This window comes from Staurois parvus, unplaced genomic scaffold, assembly GCF_062004578.1.
Source record: "Staurois parvus isolate SC_StPar_1 unplaced genomic scaffold, SC_StPar_1.0 ptg000018l, whole genome shotgun sequence".
NCBI lineage: Eukaryota > Metazoa > Chordata > Amphibia > Anura > Ranidae > Staurois > Staurois parvus.
In genome coordinates, this window is record NW_028317814.1 from 24,613,913 (window position 1) to 24,632,281 (window position 18,369).

General features: G+C 46.6%; 1 protein-coding gene across 1 annotated transcript in view; it reads left to right on the top strand.

Annotated features, from left to right (window-relative positions):
- CORO7 (coronin 7) overlaps positions 1-18,369 on the top strand; it is a 304,171-nt gene that overhangs the window by 50,177 nt on the left and 235,625 nt on the right. Inside the window, exon 7 of the mRNA XM_089683334.1 lies at positions 300-350. Coding sequence (XP_089539460.1) covers positions 300-350 — 51 coding nt within the window. The remainder of the gene's footprint in view (positions 1-299; positions 351-18,369) is intronic.

Genomic DNA, 18,369 nt, shown 5'->3' on the forward strand with positions numbered 1-18,369 from the left:
GGACCGGCTTTTATAGCTTTCTGATTGCAGTCTCTCATAAATGCATCCTGCATAAGATGTCATGGGTTATTGTTAAAGAAATTCTCCCAGGCTTGTATTTTACCTAATTCCTGTCCTAATGTTACCTATAGTGTGAGAGTTTGACGCTGTATATAGGCAAGAAATGGCTTTCTCGCATGAATTTCAATATAAGCAGGTTGAGGTGTGCGTGCTATCATTAGTTTGTATATTGTAATATTTTGCCATTTCCCTTCTAAGTCAGTTATTCCTCTTCATTATTTTCATTTTTCTTCCTACAGGACAAGAGACTGAGGGTCTTTGATGTTCGTAAGAGCACAGGAGCCAGCCAGGTACTGACCCGAGACATGAAGATGCTGTCAGATGATGTTACAATATGCAGGATGGGGGAGATCCGGGGTGTCAGGAGAACAGAGAGCTCAGAAACATGGATTGTACTGGGCATGTCCCATAGCAGATCTCATTGTACTGGGGCTACAGACATGTGATTACACGCTGCCACCTCCCTCAAAGAAATGTCACACATAGATAAGATTCACAATGCATGTCACAACAAGGCAGATTCATTCATGTGAGGACCGGCTGCTAGTCACTGGCTGCCTCTTTCCTTTGTTACCTGATGCCCTTTTCTGAATGTGTAATTGTGCATCACGCACTTTACTGTAAGTACAAGTTTGAAGTCTGGAAGACCTGAGATTTGCAGCTATTGAACGATAAATCTTTGCTTAATTCATCTTTTTTGGGCAATTCTATAGTGCCATTATATTGCTCTGTACTTTGAAGAACACGTTAACTTTTTGTGAAGTTTTCCTTTCAGGGTCTATGCACACTGGCAAAAAAACCCGCTGCTCCTAGAGCAGTTTAGCGTTTTGTCTGTAGATTCAACTAATTGTAGAGGCTTATTTTAATCTCTGCATTTAGAGGCAGAAAAAAAAACCCTGTTTTAAATTTTTGAGAGCGGTTTTTTGGCAGTAAAAAAATGCTAAACACTGCAAAATGCTCCTAAATGCTAGTACCAAAAATGCTCAAAATTAGCGTTTCTTTTTCTGCCAAGGGCACTGGTGTTTTTTTTAAGTCAGTGTGCATGGACTCTTAGGCTGGGTTCACACTAATGCAGTGCGGTACATCACGTGTGATTTGCAAAGGAACCGCACCACAATCTTCTGCAAATCACATGCGATTTGTGTGCGGTGGGATCGGAGCCATACGTTTTCTATGGCTCAAATCGCACCGCACCTGCACCAAAAAGGTGCAGGACCCTTTTTTGTGTCCGCACTAGAATCGGATTGCATGGGTATTCACACCTATGCGATCCGATTCTGCACAGCGATTTTGTGGACTGATTTCAGGGTGGTGTTAACATACACACCCGCATTGGTTTGCGTGAACAGGGTGCGATTCTGATGCGGTGCGGAATTCGCACAGAAAACGCTGCAAATTCCTCACCGCATCAGTGTGAACCCGGGCTAAATGTCCTCCACCCACCCAAGTGGCAGCCATCTAGCAAATGGCTTATCTTCAGACCCGCAGCCAAGTTCCTCATTGTGTCCCTGACCTGCACTTTGCAGCCTTTGAAAAATTCCTGGTCACTTGAAGTTCCTATAGCTGGATGGACTGTTCCTTCCTTTGGCTGGGGCTGTACTCATCTGGATGTTTGGAGGCCACCATAAGTATGGACTAGCATAGAGATGAACTGAAGTGGGGATGAAGGTAAGTATATCCTAGGTGGCTTCCACGCATGGGAGAGGAATGGATTTAAAGGTCAGGTTCAAGTAAAGTTGGCCTTTAATGTACAGGTGTACCTTTTGTATGAATGTACCCTGTACAGGTCCTCCCTCCCCCTTAGCTATCATACCTCAAATCAGGCCTTGTATGCAGTATGGTCCCGCTTTATGCTGCCGATCTTTCTGCTGTGCTGGGCAGAATTAAAGCTGATTTTCATGTGGGTCTGTGATGCTGTGGCCAGGCGTAACTGCGGGTTCTTTAGAGATGAATAGGAAAGCCACAGCGGAGTACCAGGAAATGTGAAATATTGCCGTTCTCTGTCTGAGGTCCAATTTGTAGGACTAATAGACAAGCGGGACTAGGGGGGACTTTACAGGATTTTATACAAAGTCCACTTGCACTTTAGGGCTCATGTACACTGCAGCTGATAAACTCACATTTAGGAGCTGTTCAGCATTTTTTTCAGCAGCCCCTGAACTCTCCCTAATGTTTTCCTATGTGTCCATGTACACATCTTCCTTTACAGTCATTTACAGGCATTTGAGTTTACAGTTGTTTTTTTGAACGCAGAAAACTTGCTTTCAGCAGTCGATTTTATCAGCGTTCCAAACGCAAAATGCTTGTAAACGCAGCAAATCGCGTTTATAAGCATTTGCATTCAAATTTTTTTTTTTAACTCTTCCAGTTCCCGATGCTTTCCAGAGCCTTTTTTCATCATGGAAAATGCATACAAAGCGTTTTCAAGGTACTCAAATGGACAAAACACCGAACACAGGATGTTCCCACCAAGCTTGTCACACATGGTAATGACTAATTCACACCTCAGACCTCTCCCACCCTTGGAAACAAAAGATATGTTAATGACCATTCACACCTCAAATTCCCCATGAAGACCCCCTGCCAGGTGGTCTTAATGACTCCCTCCACCAGATACCTTTCCCACCCTTGGAAACAAAAGAAATGTTAATGAGCAACTCACACCTAATTATCTCAACACCTACTGCTGTCTCTGCTTCTACTCTCTGTATTTCTCTGAAACAGTCTGAAATAGTTAATAATTTACCACTTTTCAGTGCATTCTGGGCATTTGGGAGGTTCTCCTGTGCTTATCTTTAAATAACGCTTCTAAACACAAACGCACATAAATGCGTTATGCAAATGCAGCTAAACAGACGTTTTTTAACCTGCATTTTCCAGCAGTCAGTTTCCATCGTTCATAAGTGTCCCATGTACATGGGGCCTTAAAGAGACCTCTTCCCTAAGAAAACATTGCAGGCAAAGGCACCAAAAAAATCAGGTATTTAAAATGCTTACTTGCGGCGTTTTTCCTTTCCAAAATTTATTTTTTTATTCGTTTATATTGTGCCTTTGGACTTGCTAGAAAAATTCACTACAACGTAAGCAGTCGGTTACCTAGTACTGCTTCCTCCCTCCTTGCACATCATAGCCCTCTTCTCCTCTGGCAGTGTATAATTACTTTCTATAATGCCCCAGCTCCTCCATCTCTCCAACCATCTCCCCATATTTATTTATTTCAGGTACTTATATAGCGCCGTCAATTTATGCAGCACTTTACATATATATTGTACATTCACATCAGTCCCTAACCCTCAAGGGGGGTACAATCTAAGGTCCCATATAACATTTTATGTAGCTGCTGGGGGCAGAATGACAGGGAATGCTATGAAGCAGCCATTCATAATCAGGGTTCTGCAAAACACTAGGGTTCCTCCAAAGGTTGGTAGGGGATTTTTGATCTGTGGCTGATTGACCTCCCATTTGATAGTGCCTGCTTAGTTCATGGGCCAGCTGTATTTTGCAGAGTAAGCTGCAGGACACCAATGATCTTACTAACTGTCTATAAGGTTGGCATTTCTTCCTACTGTATATACAAAAATGTTCAACAGAGTAAAGTGCATTTAAATGTTTAAATAGAGTAATCAAAATATAAACTAAACGTCCCAGATTGTGTTTAAAAAAAAGTCCCAATGTGAAAATAAATTATCTTAAAGCAGGAGGGCGGAGCTAAGTGGTGACGTCATCATGCTGGCTCGGGCAAGCAGCAGTTGTTAGCGCTCTGACTGTTTTTACTCTTGCTTTTGAGTATATGCCCTTATCTTAATAAATGTACAAGGGGAGAGCCATTCACTGGGATCAGAGATTTGCTTATAAAGTGCTGTGAGACCTCCTACCTATTCAATGAGATATAAGTCTCTTGTAAGCAGACATGTGTGGTGGTGTTTGCAGCATTGGAACTGGTGGCGGTTTTAAGACAAGTTATTTTCACATTGGACTTTTTTCAGCACAATTGATCTGGGACTTTTACTTTATACTTTAATTATTTTAATTTAGTATTTGCAAATATATTCAACAAAGTAAATTGCAATCAAACAGTGCAATACATTTTTGTATACACTCACTGGCCACTTTATTAGGTAAACCTTTTCAGTTGCTTGGTAAAACAAATTGCCAATCACATGGCAGCATCTCCCTGCATTTAGGCATCTAAATGTGGTGAAGACAGCTTGCTAAAGTTCAATCTGAGCATCAGAATGGGGAAGAAAGGGGATTTAAGTGACTATGAACATGGCATGGTTGTTGGTGCCAGACGGGCTGGTCTGAGTATTTAAAAAACTGCTGATCTACTGGGATTTTCACACACAACCATCTCTGGGGTTTACAGAGAATGGTCTGAAAAAGAGAAAATATTCATTGAGCGAGGAATATTTCCAACACCTTGTTGAATCTAAGCCATGAAGAATTACAGCAGTTCTGAAGGTAAAACCTGGTACTAGCAAGGTGTACCTAATAAAGTGACCGTGAGTGTACATCAGTTTAAGGTATTTGGGTAGTGGTGAGTGCTGCTGTTTTTTTGGGTGATTTGTTTTTGTTGTATAAAGCACTAAGTGTGTTTTTTTTTTTTACATATTGGTTAAATTTTTTTCCACTCCCCACCCATGTATAGATAATTTTTTCCAATAAATTGGTTTTATCAGGGGTACCCTGGGACCTAAACATTATTTTAAAGGTTCCTCTAAGTTTAGAAGGTTGAAAAAGATTGCTTTCGAGTGTCACTTCAGGGACTTGAGTCTTAGGCCTTTTGGATGTTTACACATGGGAAGCTTAACAGGTAAATGACATGCCTAAAATATGTGAAATGCACATAAAACCCTATAGGAAGATTTTTATTTTAAATAAATGGTCTGGTGTCAGGGTGCCCTTAAAGAATAAATGCACCTTTGTTATAAATATAAAACAAAAGCTATTGTATGTCTCCCTATACCAGTCCTAACATGACCCACTAAGGAATGCTCAAGATGCTTTTTTATGGTATTATCCCGAATGCAGAAATTTGTGCCGCAGATTACGTAATTTGGGGATAAAAGTAAAACTGAACAATTTGTTTGATTTTAAAGTGGACCTGTACAGCTGCTGGGTAGAGGCACCGTTCTTGCTCTTAGCTACGTGTCCCTACAATTCCCATGCTTTGACCTTCTGAAAGTCTCTCTTTTACGGGGCTAAGCAGGTTCTCATGTGGCAACACAAGAGCTGAGATCTGAAGGCTTGGGGAGCAGGTCTGGATCTATCCTATCTGATCTGGGGGTGCAGTAAAAAAAGGTTAGGGGGCATAATGTCAACACTGTGTGAGTCACTGACAGTCTGTCACATAGGGGTTTATTTACTAAAGCTGGAGAGTGCAAAATCAGACTCACTTCTGCATAGAAACCAATCAGCTTCCAGGTTTCATTGCCAAAGCTTCATTGAACAAGCTGAGGTTAGAAGCTGATTGGTTTCTATGCAGAAGGGAGTCTGATTTTGGACTCTCCAGCTTTAGTAAATAAACCCAATAGTGTCACAACCTGGGGAACATTATTATATATTAGGTTGTCATTAGATTAGGGTGATTAAACAGAACTTGTGTCCCCTTATATCAGATGTCCCTAGCATAGTCCCCCTTTACATTAGGAGTCCTCTTCAAAGTCTTTATATCATAACTACTCAGCAGAGTCCCCTTTTACATCAGATTCCCATCAGAATGCCCCCTTACATCAGGTATTCCCGTCAGAGAGCCCCTTTTCATAAGGAGGCCCCATCAGAGATCCCCCTTTCATATGGAGGCCCCATCAGAGAGCCCCCTTTCATAAGGTGGCCCCATCAGAGAGCCCCCTTTCAGAAGGTGGCCCCATCAGAGAGCCCCCTTTCAGAAGGTGGCCCCATCAGAGAGCCCCCTTTCAGAAGGTGGCCTCATCAGAGTGCCCCCTTTCAGAAGGTGGCCCCATCAGAGTGCCCCCTTTCATAAGGTGGACCCATCAGAGTGTCCCCTTTCATAAGGTGGCCCTATCAGAGAGCCCCCTGTAATATGGAGGCCCCATCATAGAGCCCCCTTTCATAAGGTGGCCCCATCAGAGAGCCCCCTTTCAGAAGGTGGCCCCATCAGAGAGCCCCCTTTCATAAGGTGGCCCCATCAGAGTGCCCCCTTTCATAAGGTGGCCCCATCAGAGTGTCCCCTTTCATAAGGTGGCCCCATCAGAGTGTCCCCTTTCATAAGGTGGCCCCATCAGAGAGCCCCCTGTAATATGGTGACCTCATCAGAGAGCCCCCTGTAATATGGTGGCCCCATCATAGAGCCCCCTTTCATAAGGTGGCCCCATCAGAGAGCCCCCTTTCATAAGGTGGCCCCATCAGAGAGCCCCCTGTAATATGGTGGCCTCATCTGAGAGCCCCCTTTCATAAGGTGGCCCCATCAGAGAGCCCCCTTTCATAAGGTGGCCCCATCAGAGAGCCCCCTTTCATAAGGTGGCCCCATCAGAGTGCCCCCTTTCATAAGGTGGCCCCATCAGAGTGCCCCCTTTCATAAGGTGGCCCCATCAGAGTGTCCCCTTTCATAAGGTGGCCCCATCAGAGTGTCCCCTTTCAGAAGGTGGCCTCATCAGAGTGCCCCCTTTCAGAAGGTGGCCCCATCAGAGTGCCCCCTTTCATAAGGTGGACCCATCAGAGTGTCCCCTTTCATAAGGTGGCCCTATCAGAGAGCCCCCTGTAATATGGAGGCCCCATCATAGAGCCCCCTTTCATAAGGTGGCCCCATCAGAGAGCCCCCTTTCAGAAGGTGGCCCCATCAGAGAGCCCCCTTTCATAAGGTGGCCCCATCAGAGTGCCCCCTTTCATAAGGTGGCCCCATCAGAGTGTCCCCTTTCATAAGGTGGCCCCATCAGAGAGCCCCCTGTAATATGGTGGCCTCATCAGAGAGCCCCCTGTAATATGGTGGCCCCATCAGAGAGCCCCCTTTCATAAGGTGGCCCCATCAGAGAGCCCCCTTTCATAAGGTGGCCCCATCAGAGAGCCCCCTTTCATAAGGTGGCCCCATCAGAGAGCCCCCTTTCATAAGGTGGCCCCATCAGAGAGCCCCCTTTCATAAGGTGGCCCCATCAGAGTGCCCCCTTTCATAAGGTGGCCCCATCAGAGAGCCCCCTTTCATAATTTAGCCCCATCAGAGTGCCCCCCTACATCAGTGTCCCCATCAGAGTGCCCTCTTATTTAAGGTGTCCCTATAGGAATGCCCCCTTACATGGATTTTCCCAATCAGAATGCCCACTTACATCATGTGTCCCCATCAGAGTGCCCCCTTACATGGATTGTCCCTGTCAGAATGCCTCCTTCGATCAACTGTTGTCATCAGATTGGCTCTTGGATTAGTGGATGCACTCTCAGAGACTTGGGGGGGAGGGGGGCATCCACTATGTGATAGGGGCACCCTATCACATCCCTAGATCCAGCCCTGTTGGGGAGGTGTCCATATGTGCCCCTTACCTCAAAGTACCAGCTTCACTTGACTCCATTGGCAGATCCAACTGGTATGAGAATGCAGTAAAGGCAGGCAGGTGGCTGTGCTGTGCAGTATGATTGTTGCTTTGCCTATGGCTGGAAAGTGTAGTATGAAAAGGAGAAATGTGAAAGATAACTGCAGTTTTTCTTAATTAATTTTGTCTTGATTGGAGGAATGTTTAAAGAGCCCTATACTTTATAAGGTACATGTGACATATTTCATTTGCTTTTGAAAAACTGCACCAAAGATGCAGCATGGAACACTTTTCAAAGTGCGTGTGAAGAGTTCTAGAGGATTTAAAGCAATACATTTTTCATGCATTTTTCCTCTGATTTTCAAACCCCCAAAGTGCATCAAAAACTGATCAGTGTGAAAGAGCCCTTATTATTACATTATTATATTAAAAAGCCAGTATGAGGCTAAAATATATGAAAAAAATGCCTTCATGGCCCATGTAACTGGGGCATGAAGGGGGTGTGCCCTTTTCCTATATACTTTGTACTAAAAGGTAGTAATATGGTGGCCCCATCAGAGTGCCCCCTGCCATAAGGTGGCCCTATCAGAGTGCCCCCTGCCATAAGGTGGCCCTATCAGAGTGCCCCCTGTCGTAAGGTGGCCCCATCAGAGTGCCCCCTGTCGTAAGGTGGCCCCATCAGAGTGCCCCCTGTCGTAAGGTGGCCCCATCAGAGTGCCCCCTGCCGTAAGGTGGCCCCATCAGAGTGCCCCCTGTCATAAGGTGGCCCCATCAGAGTGCCCCCTGTCGTAAGGTGGCCCCATCAGAGTGCCCCCTGCCGTAAGGTGGCCCCATCAGAGTGCCCCCTGCCGTAAGGTGGCCCCATCAGAGTGCCCCATGTCGTAAGGTGGCCCCATCAGAGTGCCCCCTGTCATAAGGTGGCCCCATCAGAGTGCCCCCTGTCATAAGGGAGGTGTGGCAATGCAGACAGTTTTACATATTCCAATTAGATTTCATTCTTTGTCTGTTTGTCACCACCAGGGGACACCCTCTATACATGTTAAAGGGAACCTGTCATTGTAGCTGGTACCTCTCATAGATGAGGTTCCCATCCAGTTCTGCAGTTCCCCAACTCCCCAAAGTCGAGGTAGTTATGAGGCAGAACACTTAAAGCAAATATAAATCTTCAGAAGGCGCTCACACTAACAGAACGAATTAACTAATCGCTGATGAAACGCTCAAATCCATCAATACATGGTGCTAAAACCTTTCCTGCAACATTGTATCAAATCTCCAGCATAAATATATCGCTTCGGCTTTACATGTATTCATAGGATCCATTCATACCTATGTGCCAGTGATTCAGCTGCATTTTATTTGTGATTTTCATTGTGTATTGTAACGTATTATGACGTGCTATACAAATTTATAAAAGATAATCAGACAGGTCATATTTTTTTTACTTGCGTTGCAAAACAGTGCAGAGATGTCAACCCCACATATTTATAACATTGGGGGCTTTTATACACGGGTCGGCTAAGTATGTTTGCAGCCATATTTCCTTTGCCCAGGTGTAGCATATAGCCTGTCGTTAACATGTTGTACTCATGTATGTGGCAGTGCTATCATAGACTTGAATACAAAAGTAGAACACTTTCTACTATAGGTAGCACAGTAGCTAAATGGTTAGCACTTCTGCTTGGCAGTACTAGAGTCGCTGGTTCGAATCCCAACCACGGCACCACCTGCCTGGAGTTTGCATGTTCTCCCTGTGCCTGTGTGGGTTTCCTCCGGGTACTCCGGTTATCTCACACACTCCAAAGACATGCTGGTAGGTTAATTGGCTCCTGTCTAAATTGTCCCTAGTATGTGTATGTATGAATGTAAGTTAGGGACCTTAGATTGTACGCCCCTTGAGGGTTAGGGACTGATGTGAATGTACAATACAGGCGTACCTCAGTTTAAGAATGCCTCATTTAATGTAATATTTATTTTACGAATAAAAATCCATTGAAAATAATGCCTTGGTATACAAATTTGTTTTGCAATATGAAGCGTTTATAGCGCCAGCCCCGTGCCTTTAAAGTGCATTAGTTTTGAACAGATAAGACTTTTTTTTTTACCTTTTTTTTTTCTCACCTCCGGAACGGATTAATTGGTTTTCAATACATTTACGAATTCATTTTTAATCATGTCCCTGTACAGTATTTATGCCTTTAAAGTGCACTTTATAAAGAGTTTTAAACAGATAAAAGACTTTTTTTTAAAACTTTTTTTCTGACCTCTGGAACGGATTAATTGGTTTTCAATGCATTCCTATGGGAAACCGCGTTTCAGATTACGAATTTTTCGCAATACAAAACGTCACGCAGAACGCATTAAATTCATAAACTGAGGTACGCCTATTTATATATATATATGTAAAGCACTGCGTACATTGACAGCGCTATATAAATACCTGTATAAATAATTATAAGTGAGTAACCAGGGGAATCGCTTTATGTTGATAGATATTTTTTTCTGCTGCGAGACAAATGAAGAAGAATTGTCTCAAGTTCTGGAAAGGCACGAGACACTCCTTGACAAATGCTCCTTTTCTATGTGAAGGCAGTCGTATTTTACTTTTTGTGCTTCCTTTCTGAAAGTTTCCATTTAGTGGCTGAATGTTCATTTCATAAGAGTTTGATGTTCCAACATATGGAATTGATATAGCGCACACCTACAGCCCCCTCCGGTTCCCCCTCTAACACGTATTCATCACCCCCTCTTGTCTGCAATATTACTAGTCATGTGCTGACTGTGAATCACTCAGCATCCCCGCCATATGCACATTGGAAATAGATTATTCTATCACCTGCCCCCACCGTCGTCTTCCAGGTCAGCGGATGAGGACAGGTTGGGCTGGGCGCCATGCGGTCTGCCTGTTCCTGTGTATGTTGGCAGAGCTTCCAGTGCCACATGTGGCAGGATTAAATTGGGCAGCCTCATCTCTGTGTGTGTATGTGTGCGCGCCGAGAGTGTGTGGGTGAATTGGCCGCAGAAAGCTCTTCCAGATGTTGCAGGGCGGTTCAGTATCCTTCAGCACTCTGGGTGGACGGGAGGGAGGAGGAGAGACATTCTTTCCTTTAGCATCATTAAATTCCTGCTAACCTCCTCTCCTCTCTCTCTCTCTCCCTCTTGTCCAAATACTCTCAATTTCCTCCGTCTTGACGGAACAGTCTGCAGCGGGTCTGGATGACTTGGGCAGATGGAGTAGGGGCTTTTTGGGGAAGGCGTTATTCGAACCTCTGGTACAAAGCAGAAATTAAAGGGGTTTTCCATCTTTAGTCCTCCAGCGATCACACCCCTTCGCTTTGTCTACACTTGCATCTTCAGAGGGTTGAGCAGTTGTGAGCAGCTTTGAGACTACCACTGTTTGGAGCCGCTTTGCTTCTTTAAGGCTACGTTCACACTAATAAAATAATAGTGCAGCGCTAAAATAAATTTATGATCATAAATTGATAAAAAATACTAAATACCAAAAGTTCATAACAGATATTAATAAATAAAGGTCATAAAGTGACTTTCAGTGCTCTTATGGTGCTTACAATTCTGATACGTCTGTGCTTGTGCAGTGATATGAAGAGAATTGCTCACTCACCAGACGCGCAATAATCATGCGCCAATAAGATAATATCCTGAAGTCATCAAGGTAGGTATGGTAATAAAGGTGACACTGCACGAGCACAGACATATCAGAATTGTAAGCACCATAAGAGCACTGAACTTTATTTATTAATATCTTTTATGAACTTTTGATATTTAGTATTTTTTATCAATTTATGATCATAAATTTATTTTAGCGCTGCACTATTATTTTATTATTTGTTATAAGGTTTATTGCTTTGGTTACCTTCGTGCTTAGCTGCTCTATTTCATGTGTGCGCTCACATATACTTACTATACATACGTTCACACTAGCTTTGTCAGCAGGCGTCAGACAGGCGTTTGGGAAGCTTTTTTAACGCTTTTCAACCCTTTGACACCAGCGCCTCCCGGCCCTTTAAGGGTTTCAGAAGCCGGGGGGCGGGTTTAGGGTCATGTGACCGCCGTGACATGCCGTCATGGCGGTCACATGATCGGGAAAGGTCTCGATCGAAATAGAAAATCGGGACCTTCCCGTGATTACCATCCATGTGTGCTGGGAGCACATATGTTTTTTTTTTAATGGAATGCAAATGTGCGGCTGCTCGGCGTCTAGACCCAGACACTGGGAGGCCACACATTTGTGTTTGGCCGGTGTGAAGAGGTTTATATTGTAAAGAGCTGCGCAAACTGTTGGCGCTATATAAATCCTCTTTAATAATAATAATAAATGCCTATGAAAATTCTGCACATGGCAGCACACAGTGCTGTTCACACTGAAGCATTAGCGTCGCGGCAAAACTGACGCCTCATGTAGAGTCAGGAGGAGTTAAGCCTCCCATTCAAGTCTATGGTGACGCTCCCCAAATGGAGCGTTAATACCATTAAACTTCATTATAGGTGTTTGCGGTGCGGTTTTAAAGCTTGGCAAACGCCTCAAAAATGCGCATAGGGCATTTGGGGAGCGTTAAAAATGCTTCCCAAACGCCTGTCTAATGCTATAGAGGCGTTTGGCAAGAGTTAGAAATCAGTCAAGTGTGAAGGAACCCTTAATCCACTCTATGAAAACCCACTGAAGAGCAATCTCCCTCTGTACAGCGAGAGGTTGAAATGATACCCTTTACTGGCTAAATTACTGTCACCTTACCCAGAAAGGGCAAAGGACAATATCTATGCAAAGTTTCCCTAATTTGACCCCCTTATAGTATTTACCTTGCCTGCAGTGATGTCATCGCCATTTGACGGTGCTCAGGCCTAGCTTTTGGTTGTTGGGCCCGACCTTCGTCACAGGGGAGCACTGCACGTGCTCCCCCATACCCAGAAATGCGGCAAGGGAGTACAGGCAAAGTGGAAGGGTATTGGTGGGGGCCTTCATGCATAGACACAGTCATTTTTGGGGGGAGGTGATGTATAGGGTGGCAGTGCTGTGGGGTGGGGGGGGGGTTTGATGTGAAAAGGGCAGAGCACACTACTGTGGGGGGGATTTGATGTAAAGGGGGGCAGTGCAGTGGGGGGGTGATGTAAATGGGGCAGTGCTGTGGGGGGTAGATTTGAGGGGGGGGCAGTGCTGGGGGAGCAGGTGTTGTGAAGAGGGCAGAGCACACTACCGTCAGGGGGGATTAGTGATGTGAGGGGGTGGGTGATGTGAAGGGGGCAGAGTATTTTATCCAGGAAGTTGTTAATGATGCACCTTGCTTTGGCAACTGAAATGTCTGGCAGTTAAAGTGTTACTAAACCCACAACAGTAAAATCAGTCTGTATATGCAGTAAAACATGCTTATTATATTCCCTGCGGAACCTAAGGGGTTAATCCTCTGCATTGTGTAAAAAGGATGCTTGATCCTGTCTTCTCTGATCCTTTCCTACTTCTTCTATTCCCAATCCATCTGCTGATAGAACAGAGCCTTGGGGGCAAGCTGCACATGCTCAGTTAGGTGTGTATTGCTAGAGGGTTTTTTTTCTTGGGAGAGTGCATGTGATTAGCACAGGGCCAATCAGCACTGTCCAGACAGAGGGTCAGGGTCATGCAGCCTCATAGGACAGTCATAGCAAAATGAAAACTCCTTCTACAAGCTTTAACTGGTGCTTAGCTGGACACTGATAGAAGTCACACGACTGCTATATACTGCTGATGAGAGAAGGTATTTAGCAGTTTATATTTACTAACATAATTGCATTTCCATGTTGTGTGTTCTGTGGGAGACCAGATATAGTGAATGCAGGGTCCGGGGAGACCGAATATAGTGAATGTAGGGTCCGGGGAGAGCAGATATAGTGAATGCAGGGTCCGGGGAGACCAAATATAGTGAATGTAGGGTCCTGGGAGACCGAATATAGTGAATGCAGGGTCCGGGGAGACCGAATATAGTGAATGTAGGGTCCGGGGAGACCAGATATAGTGAATGCAGGGTCCGGGAAGACCAGATCTAGTGAATGCAGGGTCCGAGGAGACCAGATCTAGTGAATGCAGGGTCCGAGGAGACCAGATCTAGTGAATGCAGGGTCCGAGGAGACCAGATATAGTGAATGCAGGGTCCGGGGAGACCAGATATAGTGAATGCAGGGTCCGGGGAGACCAGATATAGTGAATGCAGGGTCCGGGGAGACCAGATATAGTGAATGCAGGGTCCGGGGAGACCAGATATAGTGAATGCAGGGTCCTGGGAGACCAGATATAGTGAATGCAGGGTCCTGGGAGACCAGATATAGTGAATGCAGGGTCCGGGGAGACCAGATATAGTGAATACAGAGTCCGGGGTTTAGTAACACATTAAGATTCATATTTACGTTGTTACAATTTCCTTTCATGTATGTCTAAAATAACTAAAAACCTTAAGGTGCAACTAATGGCTCCTGTATGACCATCTAAACAAGTCCCAAGTCCAGTTACTGTTTGATACACAAGCCCCAAAAAGTCTAGCAAAACACTTCCCTGACTGAGCCAAATCCTCCTTTAATGTGTCTCACATTCCCACTCCCAGACACTGCAGCAACAGAGGCAGTGCTGCCCATTCAGGAAGCAGTGGGCAGAACTAGATGAAATGGGGTGCTGATTGACAAGCTACAGGCTTGTCAATCAGCAGCAACAATACTGATAGCCCCGCCTCCTGCATCGTCTTCTCATCCCACTGTAGGTCAAACAGGTACAGCCTACATAGGAGTGGCAACTGTGCTTTGGATTCAGGAGCAGCGCAGCATCGTTGTCACACTGTCACAGCTGCATCAGGTGGTCTTCACTGGCAGAACCAACAGGTGCTTGTAGGGGGACTAGGAGAAAACTAAGTGCACTTTTAACTAATTGCTGAAGCAGATAATTATTTGTTTAAAGGGAGACTATCATATTTCTTTAAAAGACTATTTGTTCCACTTAAAGTGAATCTACAGTGACTTTTATTACTTATCCCTAATGATGGTTGGCTGACAGCAAGATGTGATTTGCAGTGTAATCAGTGTGTAACATAATACATAACAGGCTTTAGTTGGCCCAATTTATCCATTAAGGCCGGTTCACCCCATAGAAATGCAGTCCAGATGCGTTCTCGATGATTTTCTGCTTGCTTGTTTTTGACGTGTTTTTTTATGCATTCCCGGTGTGATTTTGGATGCGTTCCGGTGAGTTTTTTCCCCTCCTTTTTTCTTTACCTTAGATTATTATTATTCTACAGGATTTATATATTATTATTATTAGAGATGAGCGAAGTATTCAAAAATTCGATTCGACTGATTCGGCGAATTCGTAGAAAAAATTCGATTCGAGTCGAATATATTCGCTGTGAATTTAACTTAAAAAAGGGTGTTTCTAGGCTTCAGAGAGACTTAATATTAGTGCTGAACACTGTACCTTTAATTTAAATGCCCTTGGAGTCTGCTGGGGAAGAGAAATAATACTGTCAGGCAGTATGACATGCAGATGAGTGCCGTCGATCTTAGAATCACCGCACACTTCACTCATTTGGCCAGTCACGGGGCCAAAACCAGAGTGTGGAGCCACAGTGTGGCGGTGGAGGCAGCAGCAATGGGAGGCCATGCAGCACCCTATGACAAAAATGGAAACCACCAGCAGTGTGAGGAGACCTGAAAGTGGCACATGGCAGAGTGTGGCGATAGAGACAGCAGCAATGGGAGGCCGTACAGGGACCCATGACACACTCTGGACCTGGCAGCAGCATGAGGAGGCGGTACAGGGGCCCATGGCAGATTACGGGCCTGGCAGCAGCATGAGGAGTCGGTAGGGGGGCCCATGGCAGATTACAGGCCTGGCAGCAGCAATGGGAGGCCGTACAGGGACCCATGACACAATCTGGACCTGGCAGCAGCATGGGGAGGCGGTACAGGGGCCCATGACAGATTACGGGCCTGGCAGCAGCATTTGGAGTCGGTACGGGGGCCCATGACACACTCTGGACCTGGCAGCAGCATGAGGAGGCGGTACAGGGGCGCATGACAGATTACAAGCCTGGCAGCAGCAACTTGGACAGGAGGACGTTCAGTTTCTGCACCGTCTGGTGCGTGCTCGCAAACTGTTGTCTCTTGGAAACGGATTCCAAGAAAGACTGCTGACGGAATCCGTGAAGAGGAGTAGCAGGAGAAGGAGCATCTGAACGAGCGGAATATGCCAACAAGCGACAACAGGGGCCCATGACAGATTACGGGCCTGGCAGCAGCATGAGGAGTCGGTACGGGGGCCCATGGCAGATTAGGGGCCTGGCAGCAGCTATGGGAGGCCCGTAATCTGCCAGCACCCTATGACAAAAAATGGAACCCACCAGCAGTGTGAGGAGACCTGAAAGTGGCACATGGCAGAGTGTGGCGATGGAGACAGCAGCAATGGGAGGCCGTACAGGGACCCATGACACACTCTGGACCTGGCAGCAGCATGAGGAGGCGGTATAGGGGCCCATGGCAGATTAGGGGCCTGGCAGCAGCTATGGGAGGCCCGTAATCTGCCAGCACCCTATGACAAAAAATGGAATACACCAGCAGTGTGAGGAGACCTGAAAGTGGCACATGGCAGAGTGTGGCGATGGAGACAGCAGCAATGGGAGGCCGTACAGGGACCCATGAGAGACTCTGGACTTGGCAGCAGCATGAGGAGGCGGTATAGGGGCCCATGGCAGATTAGGGGCCTGGCAGCAGCTATGGGAGGCCCGTAATCTGCCAGCACCCTATGACAAAAAATGGAACACACCAGCAGTGTGAGGAGACCTGAAAGTGGCACATGTTTGGGGCATGATTCATGGCGGATTTAGTCAGTTGTGTCAGGAACTGGTGGTTTGAAATCCAGACTAATCCACGCCTGATTCATTTTCACAAACGTCAGTCTCTCCACACTTTGGGTGGACAGTCGTGTCCTCCGCGGAGTTGCAATACCTCCTGCCGCACTAAACACGCGCTCCGATGCCACGCTACTGGCCGGGCATGACAGCCTTTCAAGGGCAAATTCAGCTAGTTGGGGCCAAAGGTCAAGTTTCGTTGCCCAGTAGTCAAGGGGATTGTCTACCTCGGTTGGCAGGGTGCTGTCCAAGTAGGCCTAAGCCTGTTGTTTGAGGTCCTGCTCCAGGTCCACCTGATGCTGCTGCTGCTGCTGCTGCTGCGGCTGGTTAGTAGTTTCCTCACTGCGCTGGTGAAGAAAGCTACTCATCATCGACTGCAGACTGAGGCAGCCGCTGCTGGTGGAGCTGCCACTGCTCCTACCACCCCACCCCTCCCCTGCTGCCATGGCAGCGGAACGCGAGCGCACAGGGCCCACAGTGTCTGAGGATGGACGTTGGCGCAGACAGGCAGAGACCAGCTGACTACATAGGTGGTTTTTATAGTACGTTATTTTGGCCTCCCTCTCAGCAGGTGTGAAAAAGGCCACCATTTTTGAACGGTAGCGAGGGTCCAACAAGGTGGACAGCCAAAAGTCATCCCTCTGTCTGATGGTTATTATTCGGCTGTCGCTACGCAAGCAAGCGAGCATGCTATGGGCCATTTGTGCCAAGGAATGCGAGGGACTCCCTGCCTCCATCTCCACAGCATACTGCCACGGTGCGTCTGGGTCCTCTGTCTCCTCCTCCTCCTCCTCCTCTACCAGATGCTCCTGCTCCTCCACTCCTGTCCGCTGAGTGGAAAAACCACCCATTTCACTCAATAATTCCTGAGCACCAATGTCCTCCTCTACCTCCTCCTCTTCTTCCTGTCCTGCCCCCACAGGGGTCATGTGGTGTTGAGATCTGTGCGCCACGTCTACCGCACCCTGACCAGCCATTGTTAACAGCATTTGTTCCAGGACGTGCAACAGAGGAATGACGTCGTTCATCCCATAGTCCTGCCGACTCACGAATAGCGTGGCCTCCTCAAAGGGCCTGAGCAAGCGCAAGTGTCACGCATGAGCTGCCAATGGCTGACATCTAAGTTACACAGGGAATACCTTTATCCGCTTTTAACATCAGGAAATCTGTGATGGCCTTTTGCTGTTCGTAAAGGCGGTCTAACATATGTAGGGTTGAATTCCACCTTGTTGCAACGTCACAGCATGAGGAGTCGGTATAGGGGCCCATGGCAGATTAGGGGCCTGGCAGCAGCTATGGGAGGCCCGTAATCTGCCAGCACCCTATGTCAAAAAATTCTACACACCAGCAGTGTGTGAGGAGACCTGAAAGTGGCACATGGCAGAGTGTGGCGATGGAGACAGCAGCAATGGGAGGCCGTACAGGGACCCATGACAGACTCTGGACCTGGCAGCAGCATGAGGAGGCGGTATATAGGGGCCCATGGCAGATTAGGGGCCTGGCAGCAGCTATGGGAGGCCCTTAATCTGCCAGCACCCTATGTCAAAAAATTCTACACACCAGCAGTGTGTGAGGAGACCTGAAAGTGGCACATGGCAGAGTGTGGCGATGGAGACAGCAGCAATGGGAGGCCGTACAGGGACCCATGACAGACTCTGGACCTGGCAGCAGCATGAGGAGGCGGTATATAGGGGCCCATGGCAGATTAGGGGCCTGGCAGCAGCTATGGGAGGCCCTTAATCTGCCAGCACCCTATGTCAAAAAAATTCTACACACCAGCAGTGTGAGGAGACCTGAAAGTGGCACATGGCATGAGAGACTCTGGACCTGGCAGCAGCATGAGGAAGCGGTATATAGGGGCCTATGGCAGATTAGGGGCCTGGCAGCAGCTATAGGAGGCCCATAATCTGCCAGCACCCTATGTCAAAAAATTCAACACACCAGCAGTCTGA